This window comes from Littorina saxatilis, linkage group LG2 (assembly GCF_037325665.1).
Source record: "Littorina saxatilis isolate snail1 linkage group LG2, US_GU_Lsax_2.0, whole genome shotgun sequence".
NCBI lineage: Eukaryota > Metazoa > Mollusca > Gastropoda > Littorinimorpha > Littorinidae > Littorina > Littorina saxatilis.
In genome coordinates, this window is record NC_090246.1 from 77,801,495 (window position 1) to 77,824,172 (window position 22,678).

At 44.0% G+C, this 22,678-nt stretch overlaps 2 protein-coding genes across 2 annotated transcripts in view; both read left to right on the forward strand.

The window, feature by feature from the left end:
* Window positions 1-22,678, forward strand: part of LOC138959774 (titin-like) — a 533,368-nt gene that overhangs the window by 438,951 nt on the left and 71,739 nt on the right. The gene's annotated exons all lie outside the window — the stretch shown is intronic.
* Window positions 1,073-8,573, forward strand: LOC138959776 (uncharacterized). The gene is made up of 2 exons (XM_070331386.1): window positions 1,073-2,708; window positions 5,840-8,573. The coding sequence occupies exons 1-2, from the start codon at window positions 2,555-2,557 to the stop codon at window positions 7,147-7,149; spliced, it is 1,464 nt and encodes a 487-aa protein (XP_070187487.1). The 5' UTR covers window positions 1,073-2,554; the 3' UTR covers window positions 7,150-8,573.

The following is a 22,678-nucleotide window of genomic DNA, read 5'->3' on the forward strand; positions in this document are numbered from 1 at the left end:
GTCACTTCAAGCAAGGAGTAAGTCCCAAAAGAGATAGGAATGCTCGAAGCCAAACATCGCGTCATCGGAATGAGATAATGACTGCATTCCTATTGTGTCATCAGCTCGCACTGTCAACCAAGCGCGATACGCAATGACCGTGACCATTATGGGTGTTACTCACGCAGTAACGTAACGCTCTGTCAAGTTACACTTGAGTAACAGTTTGGCGGCGACAAGCCGCAGTCCGTGTCCGTTTGTGTGTACATCGCGTACGTCTAAGCCTAAACAGGGCGTGACGAATGGGTTTAGTTAAGTTTGTGATAGAGTGACGTCATAGGAGTACAGCAGCTGGAGCGTAAAACTACGCGTGACGGTGACTTCGCCAAGATAACTAAGACGAAGATGTGTTTTTGAAGAAATCAGTGGAGCTTTATTAAGGTGTTAATCTTGAGAAAACAGGCGACGCAGCCTGTCTTTTGCATGTAAGCTAGCGGGTACGACACGCACAATTTACCTTCATCAGACATCACAAGAATCTCAGTTTACTGGGTTAGTGCTAAAAAGAAAGAAAGAAAAAACACGAAAGAAATAGAGAAACCTACTTATAGGTATCTGATGTTTCAAAAGGAAAGACGCTGAACTAGTTCTTTTGTTAGTAGACTTTTCAGCAACCCTCCGCGTGATTATTGGGCTAAGAAGACCGACCCACTTAAAGCCTTTGTGTTTTCGACTAATTCTACCTCAAAACTTGATAACCTTCACCTGGCAAGTGACGTTCCCAAAATCCCACTGACGCCGCTATCAGATTTCCTGTTATTTCCTGCTGGTAGCGTCGAACCTGACCGCAAAATTACTCGCTACCGGTTTTGCAAACTTTTCAGTGGGGCCTGTAAAATCGCTGGTAGATTTTCTTTCTGAGAAGAGAGGATTAAAGTGATACGTACAGACGAAGAGAGCGAGACGACAAAGGCCAGACCGTATCATGTGGGAATTTCCCGACAGTTGTGTCGATGACTCGCGATTTTTATTTCTGGTGTATACTGATTAGACCACTCTGAGGTATATTATATATATATATATTTATATAGCTCGGTGGTTTAGAAAAAGCTATCAGAACGACCCAGTCAAGTTTTATAAGAGAACAAGGCTAGAATTTTAGCGCCGCCAGGAAGTCAGTCTATTAATGTTTAAGACAGAATATATCACAGCATCCGTCAAGTTTTATAACAAAGCCGGAATTTTAGCGCCACAACGTTCTACCGTGTTGGACAGGATTGAAGACGAGAGATTCAGGTCATATCACAACAAAGGACAGTGGGAGGATTTGAATCCATTGCACTGTGGAAACGATCCAAGCGTATACACTGAGCTTTCGGAAAAGGAGGGTTTCGCCGCGGCAGACTGAAAATTCGATTTTGGAGACGACTGCCGCTAAACTGGGGAATGCCTGTGTCGGTGTGAGTCGAGGGAACAGTTATAGAGCGGGAGGTCTCAACCACGCTAGCTCGCACTGCTCAACCGTCGCAAGGGCACACACTACGCTAATACGACACAACACAGTTTACCCCCCTGTTCACAGTCTTTACTGCGACTTCAAAGCCTGACGGCGTAGTGGAAAAGCCAAGGGGTGGACGGAACAGTAGAAGAAGTGAAGTGTTTTTCTCGCCGGGTCGAGCAGGATATGCGACAGGAGTAGTATTCTGGTGAATCATGAATGACTGAAAAGACAGTGGTAGTAGTGGAAACGGAGCGCAAAAGGAGTGGTCGGTCGGTGGGTCGCCGTGTGTGTCACAATAGTCTTTCTGTCACTCATTCAGCCTCTCTCGGCGGGTCGGACACTTCAGTGATTATTGGCCTCAGTGCTGACCGGGGTCACACAACGTGGAAAAACATCCCTGTGAGTGTGACGCTAGCTAGCTGTCTGGACCAAGCCCTCATAAAATTGGGACGTCTACCGCCGTTCAGGTTCACCCCGCCGTTATACACGTTATATTAGCCGGATGACTGCCTAGCCTGGCGTCTGACTATCATCATTTCTTCGATTTCTCACTGCCCTCAAAACTGCCTGCGAGGCTCGACTTGCGTTAGCTTGTACACTGGCTTTTGCTTTGGGAGCTTATACTGTTTTATCATCCTCCACGGCGTTTCTTCGAATTCTACCCCCAAACTGCTGGGCTCGAGGTGGTCGTATGCTAGCTTGTGCTATCTTGTGATTTTGGAGGAAACAAGAAACACAGTTTTGAACTGTGCACTTACTGTTGGACCGTTTTGAAGAGATAACAAAACGAGATACTGATCTAAGGACATTAGGGAACTAAAAGTGTACTTTGCTGTACTGTGTGTTTACGATTTTGACTTGATCCTGAATATGTTCAGGAGTGTTGCCTTATCGGGTTGCCGCAATGTGACACGCTTCTGTACGTCGTAATAACAAGAGTTCAAGTTTGTCAGTCATCCTGCCGGAAGCGACTGATTAACTTTAAACAAACATTCGTATCAGGGGCATGCCTGTCTTCGTGTGCTTTTACTCACGAGTTTTGTGGGTTTCAATTGTATTGTCTTGAGAGCCAATATGGGAGCCAATAGTTCTCATTCGGATTCGAACCTCCACCATGTGGGAGGTCATGGTTATGAGGGCAAAAAGAGCCACCACCATCATCAACACGCCAAGGCTGGCTTGACGTCCGGCGATTTTCACAAGCCCTCAAAGAAAGGTACATCTAACGGTAAGTTTATGAGAGTTTGTTATGTTATAATGTGTGTGTGTGTGTGTGTGTGTGTGTGTGTGTGTGTGAAAGAGAGAGCGTACGTGCGTCTGTCTCTGTGTGTTAATGATAGCATACATAGCTATCACAAATGAATTCTAAAATGTATTGAATTATTGTTGATAAAGTGTACTCAATAACTTATATTAGGTTACACTACAGGGTTGAATGCGCAGGCCTATCTCTTCCATCCTTTGAACCCCCCCTTTCCCCCCACCCTCCCCCCCCCCTCTCCCCGCTTCCTAGCTCTTGCCGTAGAGACTGACCTCACACGTCAACACTGAATAAGTTGACAATTAGATGGTTAGGAATAGGAGACGAAAAGGGCGACAAGACAATCTTATTCATATATTAGATCGATTAATAGGGTTGTATTTGTTCATGGAAATGGGACAGTTATTGAGGTAATAATGTTTCTAAGGACCTTTCTTTTATACTTGTAATCAAAATATTCAACGTGCTTTATTCGTTAAACACATTTTTCTACCCATCAACGTAAACGGTATAGCGAACCAATTGTACCTCATAATGAATTAAATTAAAGACACCCCCCCCCCTCCAAGTAAGTACACAAAGGTACGAGAAATGTGTAGGAAGTAATTTGAAAACTGTAAAAATAGTACTGAATACAGTACAAGGTTGTACACTGTTATGTAAACGACAGCTGAAAATAGAGCGGTGACATTAACATGCCATGCAGGTGACGCCATGTTTGCATTTTTACCTGGGCGAAAGACTGACTTGTATTGATTAGGTCGTAAACATCTGTCGCACAGGATTGGTCGACATAGCATTGGAAACAGATAAAGACTTTAACTGTTTGCATACACGGCTACTAATGATATCGGTATAAATTAATTAGTACAGTGTACATCCCTTTGTTCGTATTGAACGCATCAGTATGAATATGAATATATTAATTAAATTTATCGTTCACATAGCTGCTACTTAAAGGGGAAACGGCCTTACATAACAACACAAATGCACCTCATACCCTGGGGAAAAAAACACCCAATCGTTGTGGATTTAGGATTCCTTTTTGTAGCTGAATAATACACATGTTATACATCTGACGTAACTAAGCTGCATTCTGAGGTGCAGTAGCACGTCCATAATATGATCATGACAGCTGTTTTCAAATGAGATCGTGACAATTTCTAAACTAGGAACAAATGTGACGTGTGGAAATAGATGAAATAGATGAACTAGGACTGCGCGACCCCAAAACAGATGAATACAGTCATAAACTTAGGATTATTTCACATTCAACTGGCGTGTTATTGTTTGACAGTGTTATTGAGAGTTGGAGTGGAGGAAAGATTACATTAAACAAAAAAACTGAGTTATACTCATAGAGTCATAGTGAGCAAATATTAACGATCGACTTTGATGTCGTTACAACTGCCCACAGAACAAGAATCCGGGCACTTTATGTAGATCTACAACCAAAAAAAAACCAACCTGACACCGTTAGGTTTCGCTTCGGGTTATAATTTTATGACCTTTGCTTTATAATAGTTTTATCTCTCAGTGTGCCGTGAGTGTGAGTCAGACATGTCTGTGTCCCAAAGAATAGCTCTCCACGCGGCACGGTTGCTGTGCAGAAAGGAAAAAAACCCACACGAAAGCAAATTTGGACCTCAAACACTTTTTATTCGAACGTGGATGGTCCCTATGAAAAGGGGCAGCCAACGTGTTACAACTCTGGTCTTTTTCTTAGACCCCCCTCCTCCAATCGCGACAGAAACAGTGACGGTCTTTTCAAAGCGTCCCCAAGTCGGAAAGCTAAAAGAAAAACGAAAAAAGAAGAAGTTTGCTTTAACTGTTTGATTTGGAAGTCAACCCTTTAGCCCTAGCCAGACAGAAGGGGGTGGGTATGGAGGAGGAAGGGGGGGGGGGTTCAATTCGGGGTCCTTTGTTTGAGGTTTGCATTCACACCTTTTCAGACGGGGGCAGGCTGGTGTGTGTGTTTGGCCACATTGACACTTCTGGGGCAGGTTATTCATACCTGTACACCGTTAGTGAGCAGAGGGGGGGTCTATTTTCTTCTTGTTTTGGTAACTCTTTGTGTTAGCTTTTGTACGGCCTTTCAAAGGTAGCTATTTTGCACCTGCACACCAAAACAGCAAGCAAATACGGATCAATTTGACTGTGTGACTTGTGCGATAAATGCTATGAGTCACCTGTGATCGCTTCACACAGTTTGTGTAATCTGTGATCCTTTCAACGCCTGTGCAATAATTAGTTAGTTAGCTGTTGCTTTTCGAGTCCAGCGGACCATAATAGGCCAAATCAGGACCCCACAAGTTAATCATTACACATTTTTAGATTAAAACAATTCCAATATACAAAATCCGCAACGTCACCCGAAGGCAACATAAAAGTCAAAGCAAAACCCTATATACTGTATGTCAAATAAATTAGGTTGTTTTAAAATTCAAATCTTAAAATAAAGACCACTCCTTTAAAAACCCAAAAAGAGCTGTAGAGCTGACCTCTGTAAAAATACTTTTCAAGCCTGTGCAATGAGTATAAGTGAGGACATTCTGTGCAAAGAGCAGTGTGATAAACAATGTCAAGTGTTAGATAAACATGTCACAGTTTTGTCATGACGGCTTATGTTGTTTTTGTGATTAGGCTTTGCTTTTTGTTACTGTAATCGTGTTTTTTAAGGGGGGGGGGGGGGTGGTGTCAAAACTAGACTTAGTCGGATTAGAGCGTGTTGTATCAACAGATCAAAGGGATTATAAGGTCAAATCAGTGTTATGTCATAGAAAGAGAATGGAAAGAGAACAACAGTATGAATCGGCCTCTTATTTAAGAAAAAGCGCACCACCCCCCCCCTCCAAAAAAATCCCCCAAAACCAGCATTAATTACATGGTATGTTATTTTAGTTTATAGTTTTGGTCAAAATGGATGTAGCAAATTACTGTATTGTTAAATCAGCTGTAGTCTTCATTTCTATTCATTTTTTTTACTGATAAAATTGATCAGCTAATCGTAAGTAGTTTTGGTTTGGCATCTTTTGTCTTTGTCCTTGTTTTTGTTTGACATTTTACAATTACTATCCTTTTCGTCCTTTTTTGTCCAGGGAAGCCAAGCCCACCCTCACAACCACAGGCAAAGGAAGTCACCCACAACTCCGTCACGTTGTCATGGTTACCGCCGCGACACAACGCGGGCAACAAGGTGTTCGCCTACACGGTGGAGATGACGACGCCCAGGGAGCCCAAGGCATGGACAGTGGTCACCAAGAGTTGCCAAGGCAACAGCTACCAGGTCAAGAACCTCAAGCCAGAATCGGAGTACATGTTCCGTGTGCGTGCGGAGAACATCCACGGGGTGAGCAAAGGCAGCCGACCTTCTGACGTGGTGGAGACCAAGCTGTACGAGGTGGAGGAGGTGTACGCGGACCCTGTCCCACAGGACGACAAGTCGCGCAACCCCCCGCGCCGCCGTCACTCCATCAACCTTCACCTTGAAGGCGGGGTCACCTCCATCCTCAATCACACCGACATCCAGGTCAAGGCCACCGAGCCCAAGGTCGCATCCACCGCCAGCAGCGACCAGGAGCTTGACAAGGACGGTCAGAGGTCAAGGTCTAACACCTTGCAGCGAGACGTGACGGCGAGGAACTCCTTGCAGTGGCGGAAGAGATCCTTGCCCCTCCTGCTCCCAGGCACCAAGACCAACTCGTTGTCCAAGCTGAGAGACTCGCAGACCTTCCCCAACATCAAGTCCAAGGCTGGTGATGGGAGCACTGACTCCTTGCAGAAGAGGCGGGGTGAGGGCAGCCTGAGGAACAGGTCGGCTAGTGACGTCCACAGCAGCTGCTCGGGAAGCAAGGAGGACGTCACGGACGCCAAGAGCTGCTCGTCTAAGAGCGAGTCCAGCGCTGACGACGACCTGAGTCTCAACAAGAGAGACAGTAAGAGAGACAGCAAGACTAGCAGCGAGAGAGACAGTAGGATCGAGGAGGAGGAGGAAGAGGAGAATGAAAACCCGTGGGAAAGAGACGATTCTGTGAACGAGGTTTCGGACAGAATCCGCACCGCCCCTCTCTGTGACGACATCAAGATCGCGCTCTACGCTCGCACAGTGCCTGACGACCCTACGACAGAGTCAGGGCAAAACATCGTAGGACGAAGCCTGCACACAGTAGGTCCCGATGGGGGTGACGCTGACTTCAGGACATTGCAACGCTTGTTGCACTCGGATGAGATCATCGTCAAACCCACACGTTCTCTGCCTGACGTTGTCACTGTCGGCAAAACCAGCAGCAGCGTACCAAAGAACATTAACAACAACAATAACAACAGTAACAACAATAATAACAATAAACTCACCACCATCCAGGACTTAGATGAGGATGATGCGTCGGTTCGAGTTACTACTCTCTGAGGATTTGTTTCTCTGTTTATGAGTCAAGAAAAATGTACGAACACCAGTCTACAGTTGTATGCCAGAGACAATGTGTTTGTTGCTCAACAAGGTTATATTGTATGCCTTTCTGCCAAAGTTTATATGACAAGACCATATATATGAATATATCCTTATGAGCTGTTTTCATGTATGGTGTTGTTAAAGTCCCCTTGTCATAGTTACGTTGTTAAAGTCCCCTTGTCATAATTACGTCGTTATAAAGTCCCCCTATCATAATGCCGTTGTTTAAAGTCCTCTTATTCTATGGAACATTTGAGCCATCGACATAGTCTGTCACCATATAAGGTTAAGAATGAAGACTCGTGTTTGTGTTGGTTTTTCTCTCCCGTATTTTCCCCATCGTTCCCATCCCCGCCACTGTGATTGGAGTACTGGATTCATGCAAGTGTATGATCAGATTATCGATACTCTCCTGGAGTCCCGGTTCCAGTAATATCTCGACTCCGCTGAGCTGTACAGGGCAGAGTCGAGCTTTGGTCTTCTGAACTCAGATGGTAACAAGAAGAACTCCCGTTTTATACAACCGACTCGCGTGTTTAGTTTTTTTCCTTCTTAACTCCGATCATAACAAGATCACTTGTAATATATACAACCGGCCTGCGTATATAAATTCCCATTCACTGTGCGCACCATAAAACAGCAATGTTGCAAAAATGCAAATAAAGATTTATGACTCGGTATTTATATCCTTGATCTATCTATATCCTTTTCCTGGAGCGCTATAGCTTTTTGTTTTATTCGATCTGCACGTGGTTTAAACAAGATTTTGAATTATGATGAAGCTATACACGATAAACGGTAGGTGGAAGAACTCCAGCTATCGCGCACTACTTCGTTATTCAGATCCGTTTGTTTAGATCCTATTCGTAAGATTTTGTGATATGAGTCATTCATTTTCTTTACTGCCGTTTGACCTCGTGTGTACGTTGTGACCTATCAATGGGAGGTGAGCTTACGGTTCGAGATACCTGACCCTAAACGCCAGTACCTGTTGTAGAGTAAGTAGATTTATATAGGGCCAGTGCAGGCTATGTGTGTTATCTTATCAATATTGCTGTGCACATTTTTCAGTAGCCAGGGTAGGCTTTTTCCTTATTGGAGCAGTTTAAGTCAGGACGTATGTGAAAGTCGCATATTGAAACACACGTGACGGCAAAAAGGTGTACATGCTTATTATATAAGACAACTTTGCTTATTTTTAGGGTCGGAGTAGAGTTTTTATGTTCTGACTGATCGACAAGGCTTTTTTTAACTTCAAATGATTGTGGTGCTTTTAGTATGTGATAGTACTTTTCCTCTATGACTTGACAGACTTACCTTATTGGTAAACTTAAAATAATGTTTGACTTGTGTGTCACTTAATAAACCTGTACAACAAAGAATAGCATGGTGTTTAGGAATCTGGTACAACACAAAATTTGCGGGAGTAAGGCAGAGAAAACCTTGCTGTCTAAAAACTCCTTCTACATGTAGAACATAGTCTTATTCACCGCTCAAAAAAAACTTCTGATACCAAACAAGATACAACACACATGTTTCCGATTCAGTCCACCATGCATGAAGTATTTCGTAGATGCCATCAGTTCTGATCTCGACATTTCTATACCCTACTCATTTTCATACCTCCTTTTTATACATCCTTACGTTCCTGAGTGGAGCCAGTCATGGAGAAAATACCATGAATAAAGCAGTCGTCTGCCTGCCTCTATTCACAGACAGAAATGCCTACTATAGCTATACTGCGGTTTTCAAAGCACCCAGCCGAGTTTCAGATTATAACCCCCATGAACCAATGAATATTTGAAGAGAATGGTCGCAGTGAAATTGTCTGCGCGAATACATAATAAATACCGCAGCTTCACTGAATACAATGTTTAGTGCTGAAGGCTGTTTTTGCCAGGACGGTCTATAACCATTAGTTTTATAGTCCGGGTATATCATGTGGATATGTGGACATACCTGTATAAACTGGTCCAAAAAAAGTACACAATCTGTACAATTCTGCTAAAAATCAAGTGTCCAAACTTGCCTTGTTTTAGAATTCACAAAAGGACTGTGAGTGTTGCTCGAAATAACCCATTCACGCCATTCTAAACACGGGGGAAGGATTCTACATTTGTATAAGGAAGAGTACATAATTTATATTGAGTGTATTTTCGGCATTCTTAGCGGCGCTCACATTTTGAATTTTTATATATGGTCTAAGCGGATGACACCAGATCCGATGTGTTATTTCTTGAAGACTGTGAAGGGGCGTATTGCACAGCTTAAAGGTATGTACAGTCCTCGTCTAAGCGATCGTGTTGACCATGGAATAAGAGCGTTCGTCAGTCAGTTCCATCACATGCTAAACACTCTGCTGTCAGTCAGTTCCATCACATGCTAAACACTCTGCTGTCAGTCAGTTCCATCACATGCTAAACACTCTTCTGTCAGTCAGTTCCATCACATGCTAAACACTCTGCTGTCAGTCAGTTCCATCACATGCTAAACACTCTGCTGTCAGTCAGTTCCATCACATGCTAAACACTCTGCTGTCTGTCAGTTCCATCACATGCTAAACACTCTGCTGTCTGTCAGTTCCATCACATGCTAAACACTCTGCTGTCTGTCAGTTCCATCACATGCTGAACACTCTGCTGTCAGTCAGTTCCATCACATGCTAAACACTCTGCTGTCAGTCAGTTCCATCACATGCTGAACACTCTGCTGTCAGTCAGTTCCATCACATGCTGAACACTCTGCTGTCAGTCAGTTCCATCACATGCTGAACACTCTGCTGTCTGGCTGTTTCCATCACATGCTAAACACTCTGCTGTCAGTCAGTTCCATCACATGCTAAACACTCTTCTGTCAGTCAGTTCCATCACATGCTAAACACTCTGCTGTCAGTCAGTTCCATCACATGCTAAACACTCTGCTGTCTGGCTGTTCCATCACATGCTAAACACTCTGCTGTCAGTCAGTTCCATCACATGCTAAACACTCTGCTGTCAGTCAGTTCCATCACATGCTAAACACTCTGCTGTCAGTCAGTTCCATCACATGCTAAACACTCTGCTGTCTGGCTGTTTCCATCACATGCTAAACACTCTGCTGTCAGTCAGTTCCATCACATGCTGAACACTCTGCTGTCAGTCAGTTCCATCACATGCTAAACACTCTGCTGTCAGTCAGTTCCATCACATGCTAAACACTCTGCTGTCAGTCAGTTCCATCACATGCTAAACACTCTGCTGTCAGTCAGTTCCATCACATGCTAAACACTCTGCTGTCAGTCAGTTCCATCACATGCTAAACACTCTGCTGTCTGGCTGTTTCCAGTGCAGAGTGGGATTTTTGGGGGAGTAAATTTGTAATTGACAAATTTGACAATCCGCTAATTGAATTTAGCACAGACAGACAGACAAGACACACACACACACACACGCACACGCACCCACACACACGCACGCATGCACGCACACACGCATGCACGCACACATGCACACACACGCACACACACACCCACACACACACACAAACACACGGCACACACACACACACACACACACACGCACACACACACGCACGCACACGCACACACGCACGCACGCTCACACACAATCTTACTATGCGGAGAATGAATCCACGCTGTTGTATTTCGGTATGTGTTAAAGTGGAAGAAGGATCTCAATCCGCGTAAAGCCCGGACAGATCCCTTCCTGAGGATGGACATGATTGTTCACACGGGAAGGAAGGTATGTTTGAAAGATTGTCAGTTTGCAAGCATAGCATTTAGGTGAGTGGCTGGTAAAATGCGATGGCATGTTTAGTATTGTGTCATGTGTTGACGGGAGTTGAAATAAGTACAGGATGATGTGGAGTTTCACTGTTGATTTTCCATAATGTGATAATTGCCTTGTTATTAAAAAAAAAGTACATTTCATGTAATCTGTATGTGTTTGTGGTATGCGCGTGCAGACTGAGAGAGAGAGAGGGGGGGGGGGGGGGCATGGCAAGTAAGTGTGTGTGTGTGTCGGGGGGGGCGTAGGTGAGGGTGAGTGAGTGAGTGAGTGTGTATGTTTTGAAAGCTGCGTGCTGTCCGAATGAGCTTACTTGACGATGCATTTGCTTCCGCCGTCACGATATAGGCTACACCTTCAGCGATACAGCGTGATAGTTGATTCTAGTACGACATTCCATGCATGAGATTGTACGTATATATTGTCAATAAACGTGGTATTAACATACAAACACCCCCAAACCGACAGTTTACTTTTAGTGATAATAGGAAATACGAACATTTTTTTTTAGGAGAGAAATTCACCCGTGCCAAGACTTGAAAAGTAGACACGCACTCTCCTTCTGAGCTGACGATCAGTCCAAGGGAGGTAACCTATGTTTTGTCTGCATGGACTCCACAAAGGACACGGTTGTGTCGGTGGTCTTGAAAGGGACATAACTCATAAGGGCTTCAGCAAATGGCTGGTGTGTAGGATTAATGACCTTGATTGGTTACGTTTGAGAACATTAGTCGTGCAACTCATGGCCCGAGCCAGCTCTTCATCCATTGCATGTTTGGTTTTGATTATAGTCATCTTTATGGTCGCAAGCAATCTACACAAACATACGTAGAATTGAGTGTAGTTGACATCTCCCCCACCCCTCCAACGACAACAGGTCCTTCCAATCAAAATCCGTCGCTGTTAACGGTCTGTTCTCAAGAACCTTTTTTTTTGTAGGATAAACAACGCTTTAGGGTGTTGCTGGCTATGCGTAACATTTCCTGAACTGTAGTTGTGTTCCATTAAATGATCTCCCTCGACCATTATCTTACGGAAAGCGTTGTGATGTGATTTAGAACTGATTTTCTGCAAGTCGTGTATACCTCTCTCTCTCCTTTAAACAGTATTTTATTCGTAAACAGACACATGATACATGTAATATAACAACATCATTAAGAAGGAGCACAACAAGTTTAAAACTTATGGTACATGGTAAGTGCTCACATAAACATTCATGAAATTTCATGGCGGATTATGATCAATGCGACACATTTTTTGAAAAAAGAGATGAGACAAAAAAACAAAAAAATATATAAAAAAAGGAAAAAAAAGAAAAGGAGAAAAACACACACAGACACGCACACAGACACACAGACACACAGACACACACACACAAACATACAGAGAGAGAGAGACAGAGAGAGAGAGACAGAGAGACACACACACACACACACACTTAGAGAGAGAGAGAGAGACACACACATAGAGAGAGAGAGAGAGAGAGAGAGAGAGAGAGAGAGAGAGAGAGAGAGAGAGAGAGAGAGAGAGAGACACAGCACACACACACACACACAGAACCCCAACCAGGGCTGTACATCTTCAGAACGGACGTCACACAAGGCTGACATGATGACAGGAAAAGAAATGGGGATTATCAGCCCGTCCTATCCTCACACTTCTTACTGACACTTCCCTGCATCATTAGCCCTCAGGGGGGATAATCGGGTTGACCAACACCATCTGCGACGACTATCAGTTTCTGCGTTGTAGTATCCATATTGGGACGATTGCATGGTGTGGGTAGGATGGTTTTAAAATCGGTCACCGTAGGTATGAGACATTGTCACGGTTATTACATGCGACACTATCCTTGCAGTAATAATCTCCCATCATCCGAGAGATTCGTAGGTGGAACGATCTGTGTAACGCTTTTGATGTCAAAAAAAAAAGCTCAAACGCAATCGGAGACACGAACATCGTTACTATCATTACGGAAGTAAGTATTATCGTGGCCGTCGTTTTGACACTGAGTAAAAGTGATTATGGCGATGAGCCTGATTGTATGGGGGTTTGTATGAAGATAAACTACGAAGGGTTACGCATAACAAGGTCATGGATTACTCCTCGTCAGCCCCTCTTTGTTTGTTTTTTTTATCGTGGAAAGCTGGACGAATTGCGCATCGTTACACACTGAAGGATTAGCATTAGTTTTCCCATGTGAAAGGGGACTCGAAACCTGATTAGATTAACAGGGACATACAGATCGACAATCAGACACACACACGTACAAACACACGCACGCACACACACACACACGCACACACTTACAAACACACACACACACACACACCGTGGCACATACACACACACACACACACACACACACACACAGCGTTCTTCTAAGTCACATCCCCTCCCCCTTCGCACCTTCCCCCTCCCTTGTACACCACGTATAACCGAAGCTACACATCATCTTGTCTGTTCCCAACTCACCTTTAGAAGAAAAGAAAAAAAACTACTCAGTTTGTTTTCCGGGACTTTGTCACCTCTGCTGATCGACGGTCTTGTTTTTTTCATTCGGCGCCTGTGTGTTGGCCTGTCCTGTCCCAACACCGTCCTGTGTTCTGTGGGATCACCCCCTGATCATTGTATCGGCCATTGTCCGTCTTTCACACGAGGCCTTAGCCGCTAAGTCCGCAGCCGGCGCCTCTTACTTTTTTCTGGGATTGTTGACCCCTTGAACCCCACCACCCAACCCCGCTGCCCATACCTCTCTTTCTCTGTCTGTTCCCACCTCTCTATTTTCGGTCTGTGGGTGTGTCTTTCTGTCCGTCTGTCTTTCTCTACCCCTCTCTCTCTCTTGTGTGTGTGTTTTTGAGAGAGAGAGAGAGAGTGAGAGTGAGAGAGAGAGAGAGAGAGAGAGTGAGAGAGACTGGACATAAGACCACCTCCCCCTCCCGCCTCGCATGTGTTTACCACTTTCCGGTCCCAGCTTTTTTTCCCACGCAGTAAAAAGATAATCAGTTTTGTCGAGCATCTTAACTTCGGTTTATGAATAAAAATTGAGCCAGAAGCAAGCAGTGGCCAATGAGGAACATTCTTGAAGGTCTAGTCTTGTCTGGCATACTGGCTTACATTCGCAGGAGAGTCTACATGGTCTTCTTGTTCCTTCGCTTCAGTTAACAGTTAGCCTGATCTGTTACGATTCCGACACAGGACTACTGACAGTCAAAGTGTTTCTCTCGATCCCTTCAGCCCTCAGATTAAATCCCTTTAAATAACAGACTTTCTCCCTCCCTCCCTCCAATTGGGTCAAGTACTGAGTTGTAGGCTTCTCGTCCTGTATGATCGTGCCGAGGGTCAGCGGTTCATGCCATTGCTGTAGTTTGCTGGGGTAGATCTGTTTTGTTGTTGTTGTTGTTGTTGTTGTTGTTGTTGTTGCTTTGTAACCGCAGTCATTAACGCTATATGCATCTGTGCGATACAATTTTTTGTTATTGTTGTAGTCTACAGTGTTGGATTTTCTTGTCGTTGCCGCATTGTAACTGCAATTATTATAACTGACTACCTGAGTTTGCATTGTTGCGAAATACACTTGAACAGGGAATTATTCTGCGAAGGCAACGGTAACAATGTTTACAGATTGTGAAACTGGTATTATAACTACCTGAGTTTGCATTGTTGCGACATACAACAGGTCAACTCTGCGACAACATCGCTAACAATGTTTTGCAGTGTTATAAAATCGGTATAATAAACATGTCAGTCTTGTGTTGGTTGCCTTAATACTTAATTGTTGCAACAGAACTGCCGTGCGTATACACACTTGTAGGCTTTCTTGAGAGTGCTAGGAGTCTATAAACACCACTTTTCTTGAAGTTGATGTGTACATGATGGCCCGGTCAAATGAAAACATGAAAAGTTGTTTTACAGACAAGACACCAGTTGGGGGACTGGGGTACAGGTTTTTGAGAGGGGTTGAGGTGAAGGTGGGGATAAATGATTGCCATTATGATGGGGGTATATAATGAAAGGGCAGAGAGGGACGGAGGGACAGGGAGGGTTAAGAGGTACAGGATTAGGCTGTCACTGAACGGGAAGATTGCCGCCTGGATGCGCTACTAATGCACCGCTGCTCCGCCTATAAGCGGTCCCCCCTTTTGCTCGTTTTGCACGGCCATTTTTAATCCCCTCTGTACACAGACAAGTTAACAACCATTGTTGTTTTCCGGCCATAGGTCGGCCTGTTTTCACTGACTCGAATAGGTCGCGAAATTTCACCTCTCTGTACATGTGTGTCGAGGACGTACTTGACTTCAGTTTTGTAAATGTCACCTGACTTCCTGCTGGTTTAGTCAGTTTTTCTAGTTAGTTTTTACGTCAGTGTCTTCACCCGTCGTCACTTTGATTCAATGAACACGGTGGACTCGGATATTGTGTGTCACTGGATCACTGAGTTGTTCAAAATGATGCTGCGGAGTGTCAGTATTTCCTGGCTGAAAAAGAAGTGAAGGAAACAAGAATAACGCAATATAAAAGTCTCCACAAGCTCTTTTTGTAAACGAGAGAAAATAAGGAGTAGTCGTCGTTCAATCTTTTTTCATTGACCAGAAACAGAGTATTTCCTACTTGAAAAGAAAAGAAAAGCACTGAAACAGCTTTAAAAAAAAGCCAGGCCTTGACTGAGGAAACTGACAAGGAGTCGTACTCGATTTCACCAGAAACGCTCGAGAGCCGTGTGTGTAGGGTAGAATAAAACTTTTCCGCTTTCCTTCATTGGCTGCAATAGTGCAGATTGAGAAAATATGTGTCCCATGCTGAGGAAAGAAGCGAAGTAAAGGAAAATAGCGCAATACAGTTTTGATTTGCTGTTTTTAAAGCCCCGAGAGGAAATAAGGAGTTGTCGCTCCATCTTCAGTGTTTTTTTTAACTGCAAAACTTGGTATGGACTGAAAGTTGTTCCGCTTTGCTTGATTGGTTGTGTCAGTCGTGAAGATGGAGCCAGCTTGTGTCCCCTCAGTTGAGATCTGACTAAGACCCCTCTTTCCCATTTTCTCAGCGTCTTGTCCCCCGAGGCGGGGAATTTTTCAGCCTCGCTCAGCGATGACTGGATTGCGTCGCGTACGCCAAGACAACCACGTGTAGTTGTGGGCTCCCCGCTTGTAAACTCTCCTTCCCCTCGAAATGGGATAGAAAGCTCTTCTTCACTGCTGAAATATGACGCCGTTTTTGTGTCTTTTTGTACAGTCGTGACAGGATCTGTTAGTGTAATAGTACTAACAGCTAGTACCTTCAGTTCTGCGTGTCTTTGACATTCAGTGAACAATTCGCGTTCCGTCGGTGACGGCGGGAAGGACAAAGGCAACAATCTCTGAAGACCCTTCTAAACTCCACAACGGAAACAAAGCTTTGTGTGTTGAAAGAATTTCAACAGAATTATCGAGTGGGATCCGTTCGAGCTATGGCACGACGGTCCGTAACGGAAGTAGAACAATCAGCTATAGTTGAACGATGAATGAACTGATTGATGAACGGTGTCGAGTCGTTTTACAGTATTACTTCGTCATACAGTGCATAGTCACTCTCAAGGATTGTTTCAAAAACCCGGATATACTATCACGATCAACTGACGGCGAAAGACAGTGTAGCTATTACATGACAAATAGTGAGAGATGACAGCTGGGAACACGTGTGAACTTCACACCGTGTATCTATGATTTTATAGTCTAAAACAAGGGATGTGTTAATGTGTGTAAACTGTGGAATGTTCAGCGGCTGTTGGGGAAACGAGCGGCTCGTGTAATTGTGCAGTGGGATGTAGCAGCAAGGCAGGGAATTAACATTATTGCTGTTGGAGTGTGGTGAAAGTTTTCTTCGTTGGTTGACATTTTCCATCGTCTTTCACGATGAGTATCAACGAAGCTACAGGGCGAGTGTATCGCTCTTCAATTCAAGTGCAAATTGGTAAGTTTTGTTTTTGGTTGTGTTTTTGTTGAACATTCAGTTGAAAGTATAATCATGTTCCTTGGACTGCACTGAGTTCATTCAAAAAGCTCAGTTTAAAGTCCGCTGTATACTTCGCAGAGTGGAAAAGAGAATGTGTGAACTACCTGCTGATGACTATAGCATTGACAAAATACTACATTGATTTGTATCTACTAATTGAGTATATTGTAGATGTTCAATCGATGGACAATATGGGAGAGAGATGGAAAGAGGGAGAGAGAGGGAGAGACTGAGAGAGAGAGACTGCCGAGAGACAGAGACAGAGAGAGAGAGAGAGAGAGAGAGAGAGAGGGGGGAGAGAGAGAGAGAGAGAGAGAGAGAGAGAGAGAGAGAGAGAGAGAGGCAGAGAGAGAGAGGCAGAGAGAGAGAGAGAGAGACAGAGAGAGAGAGAGAGAGAGAGAGAGAATTGTCTGTGTTTGTATGTGTGTTTTTGAACGAGTTGTTAGAGCAGTAAAAGAACACTGGAACGTCTTATATACTGTATGTACCGACGCAGATTGACTGAATTTTCACTGCGCAAACTACTGTCATTCTTAACATATTTCTCCAGCGTACGTGGAAGACCGAAGGAAATTTATCCGTTGCAATAACATTTTAACACTGGCCCGCCGACCACTTGTGAGATTACCACAACATGTATAGGCTAAGCATGCATGTACCGCAGAAGCGGGTTCAAATAACGCAAAGTGCTTGAAAATTAGGTCGAGGTAACGCGAGGTATATTGCATAACTGAATGTGTAATTGCAAAATGAACATTACAATTATAGAGATGCACGTCTGGATTTCGTAAAGTACTCATTCACGATCAACAACAACAACAACAACAACAACAACAACAACAACAACAATTAATATGCTAAGTTAACAAGTTTTAACACACCACCATTTCAATGGTGATCGATTATCAATTTATTGTCAGATATTTTATCCTTGTTTGCTACACATACAAAATACCTTCCTGGACTTTGTTCAGCAAGGTATGCTAATAACTGACTCAAGGGCACGAGAAATATGCAGAGAGCATGACTGTAATCAGCGATTTTCTCACAAACAGGAAATACAACTCCATTAATTTTCATGGTTTTTGACAAGCACACCGACACTCCTCTGTGGCTTGAAAAAGCAATTAAGACCGGTAGGACCATACGCCTGGGTCATCACTTAAGTTTTAAAAGACCATTACGAAGAACGTGTGTGTTCGAAAGCGGCCTGTGTTGACAGTTTCGGCCGACCGCCAACACTTCATTCAGATTTCTGGGAAGTTGTGCGTGGTGGTAAAATGACTGTGTTAGGTTAGTCCATCGTCTTAATGCTTGCACTTATGAATTACTATGAGCATTAATTTTTACAAGGAAGCATTTATTTGCCAAGTGTGTGAGCGAGAAAGGCCTGTCTATGCCTTGTCAGTTATTGCGGCCAATGACAGAAACAGAGTGTGTTTGAGTCTAGTCATTGAAGCTTAGAGACTACATTTTTATATAAAAAAATCCAGAGGAAAATTGAAAGTTATTATCAGTGTTGCTCGGCAAGAAATGTTTAGACTAGGACAGTGTTTAACCTTGCAACACTACAACACATATCCACACATACACACATCGATCGAAAATGCTTTCAGACAGACTAAAAGAAATGATAGATTAAGGCGCAGAGAGAGAGAGAGAGAGAGAGAGAGAGAGAGAGAGAGAGAGAGAGAGAGAGAGAGAGAGAGAGAGAGAGAGAGAGAGAGAGAGAGAGAGAGAGAGAGACAGAGACAGAGAGAGAGAGACAGACAGACAGACAGACAGACAGACAGAATGTTGGTATTGCCTCTGGGTCAACCATCTCAAACAGAATTTACATTTCAAACATGTATAACCTTTCAAATCATTGCGCCTCGCAGGACAAGTAAGAAGATGTTACAGAGGAGCTCTTATACCTTGTGCAGCTGTATACTCTTCAACATTCATCCTTCTCAAACTTATTCTCTCCCAACTGCCCACATCGACCAACTTCTTCCGCTAACAATACCTACATTTTGACGCGGGTACAAATTCCAGCCTGTGGACCGTATAATCCCTACCTTCCTCTCCTTTATTTCAAAATAGACACAGATTTCATTTTCATTGCCCCATACAATTCCACCCCATACTGCGAATCAGTGCAGAAACGAAAAGTGATAGTCTGTTGGTGTAACATTTCTCTCTACCTCACAATGACTAACGATAACTGTAGAGACGGAATGATACACCCCGACACGAGACCTACCCTGTCGGGCATTATCTCGATTGTGTAGAAATTTACGGGTGAGTGGCCACAGATGTTTGTGTTGGAGAGGGGAGGGGGGAGGGGGGAGGGGGGGCAGTGTCGGAGGGGTCCGCGGAGCACAGACAGACAGGACATTCCTAACATTCTTATTGGATGTTGTAGCATTACAGTCGAACCCCCCCCCCCCCTTTACCCCCCCCCCCCAATTTAAGACTCCCTTCCTTTTGAGACCCTGTTTTCTCATACTTTCTGTGCATAACCTGTGTAAATTAACCCCCGTTTTAGGACTCCCTCCTTTTCAAGACCTGATTTTCTCAGATTTGTGGAGGTCTTATAAGGGGGGTTCCACTGTACTGGCTGTGTTTGCACCTGCCACTGTTCACGGCTTCTGCCATTATTCACTTTTTCTATACTTTTCTCCTCTCTCTCCGTCCCCACCTTAACCCCTCCATCCCAAACCTAAACTCTCGCATTCGCCGACTGCTCGAAGGACAGTTTGAAACTTGATAGCTCTCTTTCTCTCTGTCTTTCTGTGTGTGTCACAGTGTGTGTGTGTGTGTGTGTGTGTGTGTGTGTGTGTGTGCGTGTGTGTGTGCGCGTGCGTGTGTGTGTGTGTGCGTGCGTGTGTGTGTGCGTGCGTGTGCGTGTGTGTGTGTGTGTGTTTCAGTGTGTTTGGTAGTCATCACTTTGTATGAAGAAGAGATTTTTTTCTCAACTGGAAAGTCTCGCATTTAGACAGAAACATATAATGAGTCTCTCTCTCTCTTTTTCTCTCTCTCTCTCCAACTCTCTCTCTCTCCCACAACCCACTCTCTCTCTCCCACCCCCACTCTCTCTCCAACTCTCTCTCTCTCTTTGTCTCTCCCTCCCACGCCCCTCCCCCTCTCTCTCTCTCTCTTTGTGGTAGAAACTATGCGACAGATGCGGCCGAGAGATAGGGAGAGCCTGCACATTTGTTTTAGTGTCACAGACATCTGTTTCTCACACCCAGTGTCACCAACAACAAAATAATTTATGTGGACTAGGGAGATAATCATAATGGGATGGCCGACTACAAAACTTCTCCGCATGACATGACGAATTGTTTGTGCGATGCTGCGCAACTGGTACAGTAATGCTGGTAATGGGGGAATTGAGGGATTTTAAACACACAGTTGTTATATATATATATAGTTTTTTGCTAAATTTGCCTGTGTCATCGTGGAGGATTCAAGGAAAAGAAAATGGGCGGGGGTCGAGGTTGCTGGTGAGGGTGGGTCGGGGCCGGGGGTAGTGAGAAGGAGAGGAGGGGCTAAAGAGAAGAAAATGGGAAAAAGATATTAAAATATTTCAAAAGAAGGTTTGTTTTAAGTATGTAGGTGCCCGTATCGCCATCCTTGATGTGTGTGTGTGTGTGTGTGTGTGTGTGTGTGTGTATGTGTGTTTTTGTGTGTGTGTGTGTGTGTGTGTGTATGTGTGTGTGTGTGTGTGTGTGTGTATGTGTGTATGTGTACATAGCTATTGATGTGTACATTGTTGTTTAAACAGTTGTTTGTTGTATGTTTATCAGGGTTTGCTAGTGTGTGATAGGGTTCGTGTCCGTCTGTAGATGTTAGTTTCTTTGTTAGTCCTGTGTGGACAACTCTTCGACAAGCGCTTAGAACTGTACCCACGGAATACGCGCTATATAAGCTTCCTATTGATTGATTGATTGTGTGTGTGTGTGTATGTGTGTGTGTGTGTGTGTGTGTAAGAGAGGGGGCAGAGAGAGAGAGAGAGAGAGAGAGAGAGAGAGAGAGAGTCTGGTCTGGAGTCTGGATGGTTTATTGATTGGGCCTTGGGCCCATTTCAATTCGGGGTGTACAGAGAGAGAGAGAGAGAGAGAGAGAGAGAGAGAGAGAGAGAGAGAGAGAGAGAGAGAGAGAGAGAGAGAGAGAGAGAGAGAGAGAGAGAGAGAGAGAGAGAGAGAATATAGAATCAAAGGCATGTCTGTGTGCTCTGAACGCCTCTGTCGTTCGTGGGTCAGTAATGTGACACAAGTGTAGAGTAGTCACGTCTCGCTTGATGTGTTTAATTAATCATTCATGAGCGTGTAACACCTGTCCCATTAAACGTTACAGTCGCACACATTCGTATAAACACTGACTACAGTGTAGGGTCATATCTTAACCCAATTACCACTGACCGTGGCAATTTATTGTCAATTGTATTGAAGTATATGGACCACCGTTCTTTGCTTAGTTACCTTACACTCGCCATTTATACACAAGTGTCAAGAGTGTGTCTTTTAATTGCAACTCTGGCGTTTGTGGTAAGGCGTAAAGTCTAAACAGGAAGGTATACTGAAAATCAATCGGCGAGTTCTTGCAGCATGGTTTTCCTAACGAATGCGCAGTACCTTCTATGCAAGCGGATTTGTACGTGTCTATGTCATGGGAATGTGTTGCAATGTGTGGGTTTGCCAATTAGTAACATACATTTCAAAAGCGCTCCTGTTCTATGAACGATCAACACAGCCAACAGGCAGACAAACCCCGATTCTTTCATTCATACCACTTTAATTGCAAACTCTGTTTGTTTTAGTCTTCATGCTTATTTTTGTACATGTAAGCATTCAGTCTTCGATAATGAGCTTTATTGTCTGTGAGGTGCACACGTGCACTCCTATTGCAGAAAAAGGAAACACATTGTACAAGCGCGAGCAGGAACGGATTCTTGATAGCTCTAATTTAGAATCAATGAACAATTGTCGGAAACGTTCTGTTCCGGCGACAAGGGCAGGCTGCTGAGACTGCTGGTGAAGTTCTATGATTAGATATATATTATATATATATATATATGTATATATATATATATATATATATATATTATATACAGGCTGCTTTCAACGCTGCTTTCAACGCTCAGTACATTCGCATCCAGAAACAAGCTTATGACGGAAATGATTGTGTCAGCGATTGTTGGTTGTACGTATTTGTGGCTGGAGTAGAAAATACCATGAAAATACACTTTGCTGTTGCGGATGCTGTACTCAAAAACACAGGTTACAGCTCTTTTAGTCCTTTGTGTTGAATAAGTTTTCTGGCAGCACCAACACTTGCAAATTCTCTATCCGACCTCTCTCTCTCTCTCTCTCTCTCTCTCTCTCTCTCTCTCTCTCTCTCTCTCTCTCTCTCTCTCCCTCTCTCTCTCTTTCTCTCTCTCTGTCCTTCTCTCTCTCTCCCTCTCTGTCTCTGTCTGTCTCTCCCTCTCTGTCTGTCTCTCTCTGTCTGTCTTTCTCTCTCTCTCTCACCCCCTCCTCTCTTCATGTTGCCCCACTCCTTCCAGCGTTTCTTACTCTTTACCGATTACTACCATGTATAGTCTCTACTAAGACTTTCTCCGCCTTTCAATTTCCACAGGCTTTGGATAACGCGCAGTTTAGCTGGTAAATATCAACGATCTAGGGGCCATAAAGAGACAATAAACATACACACTCTAACACCCTTAC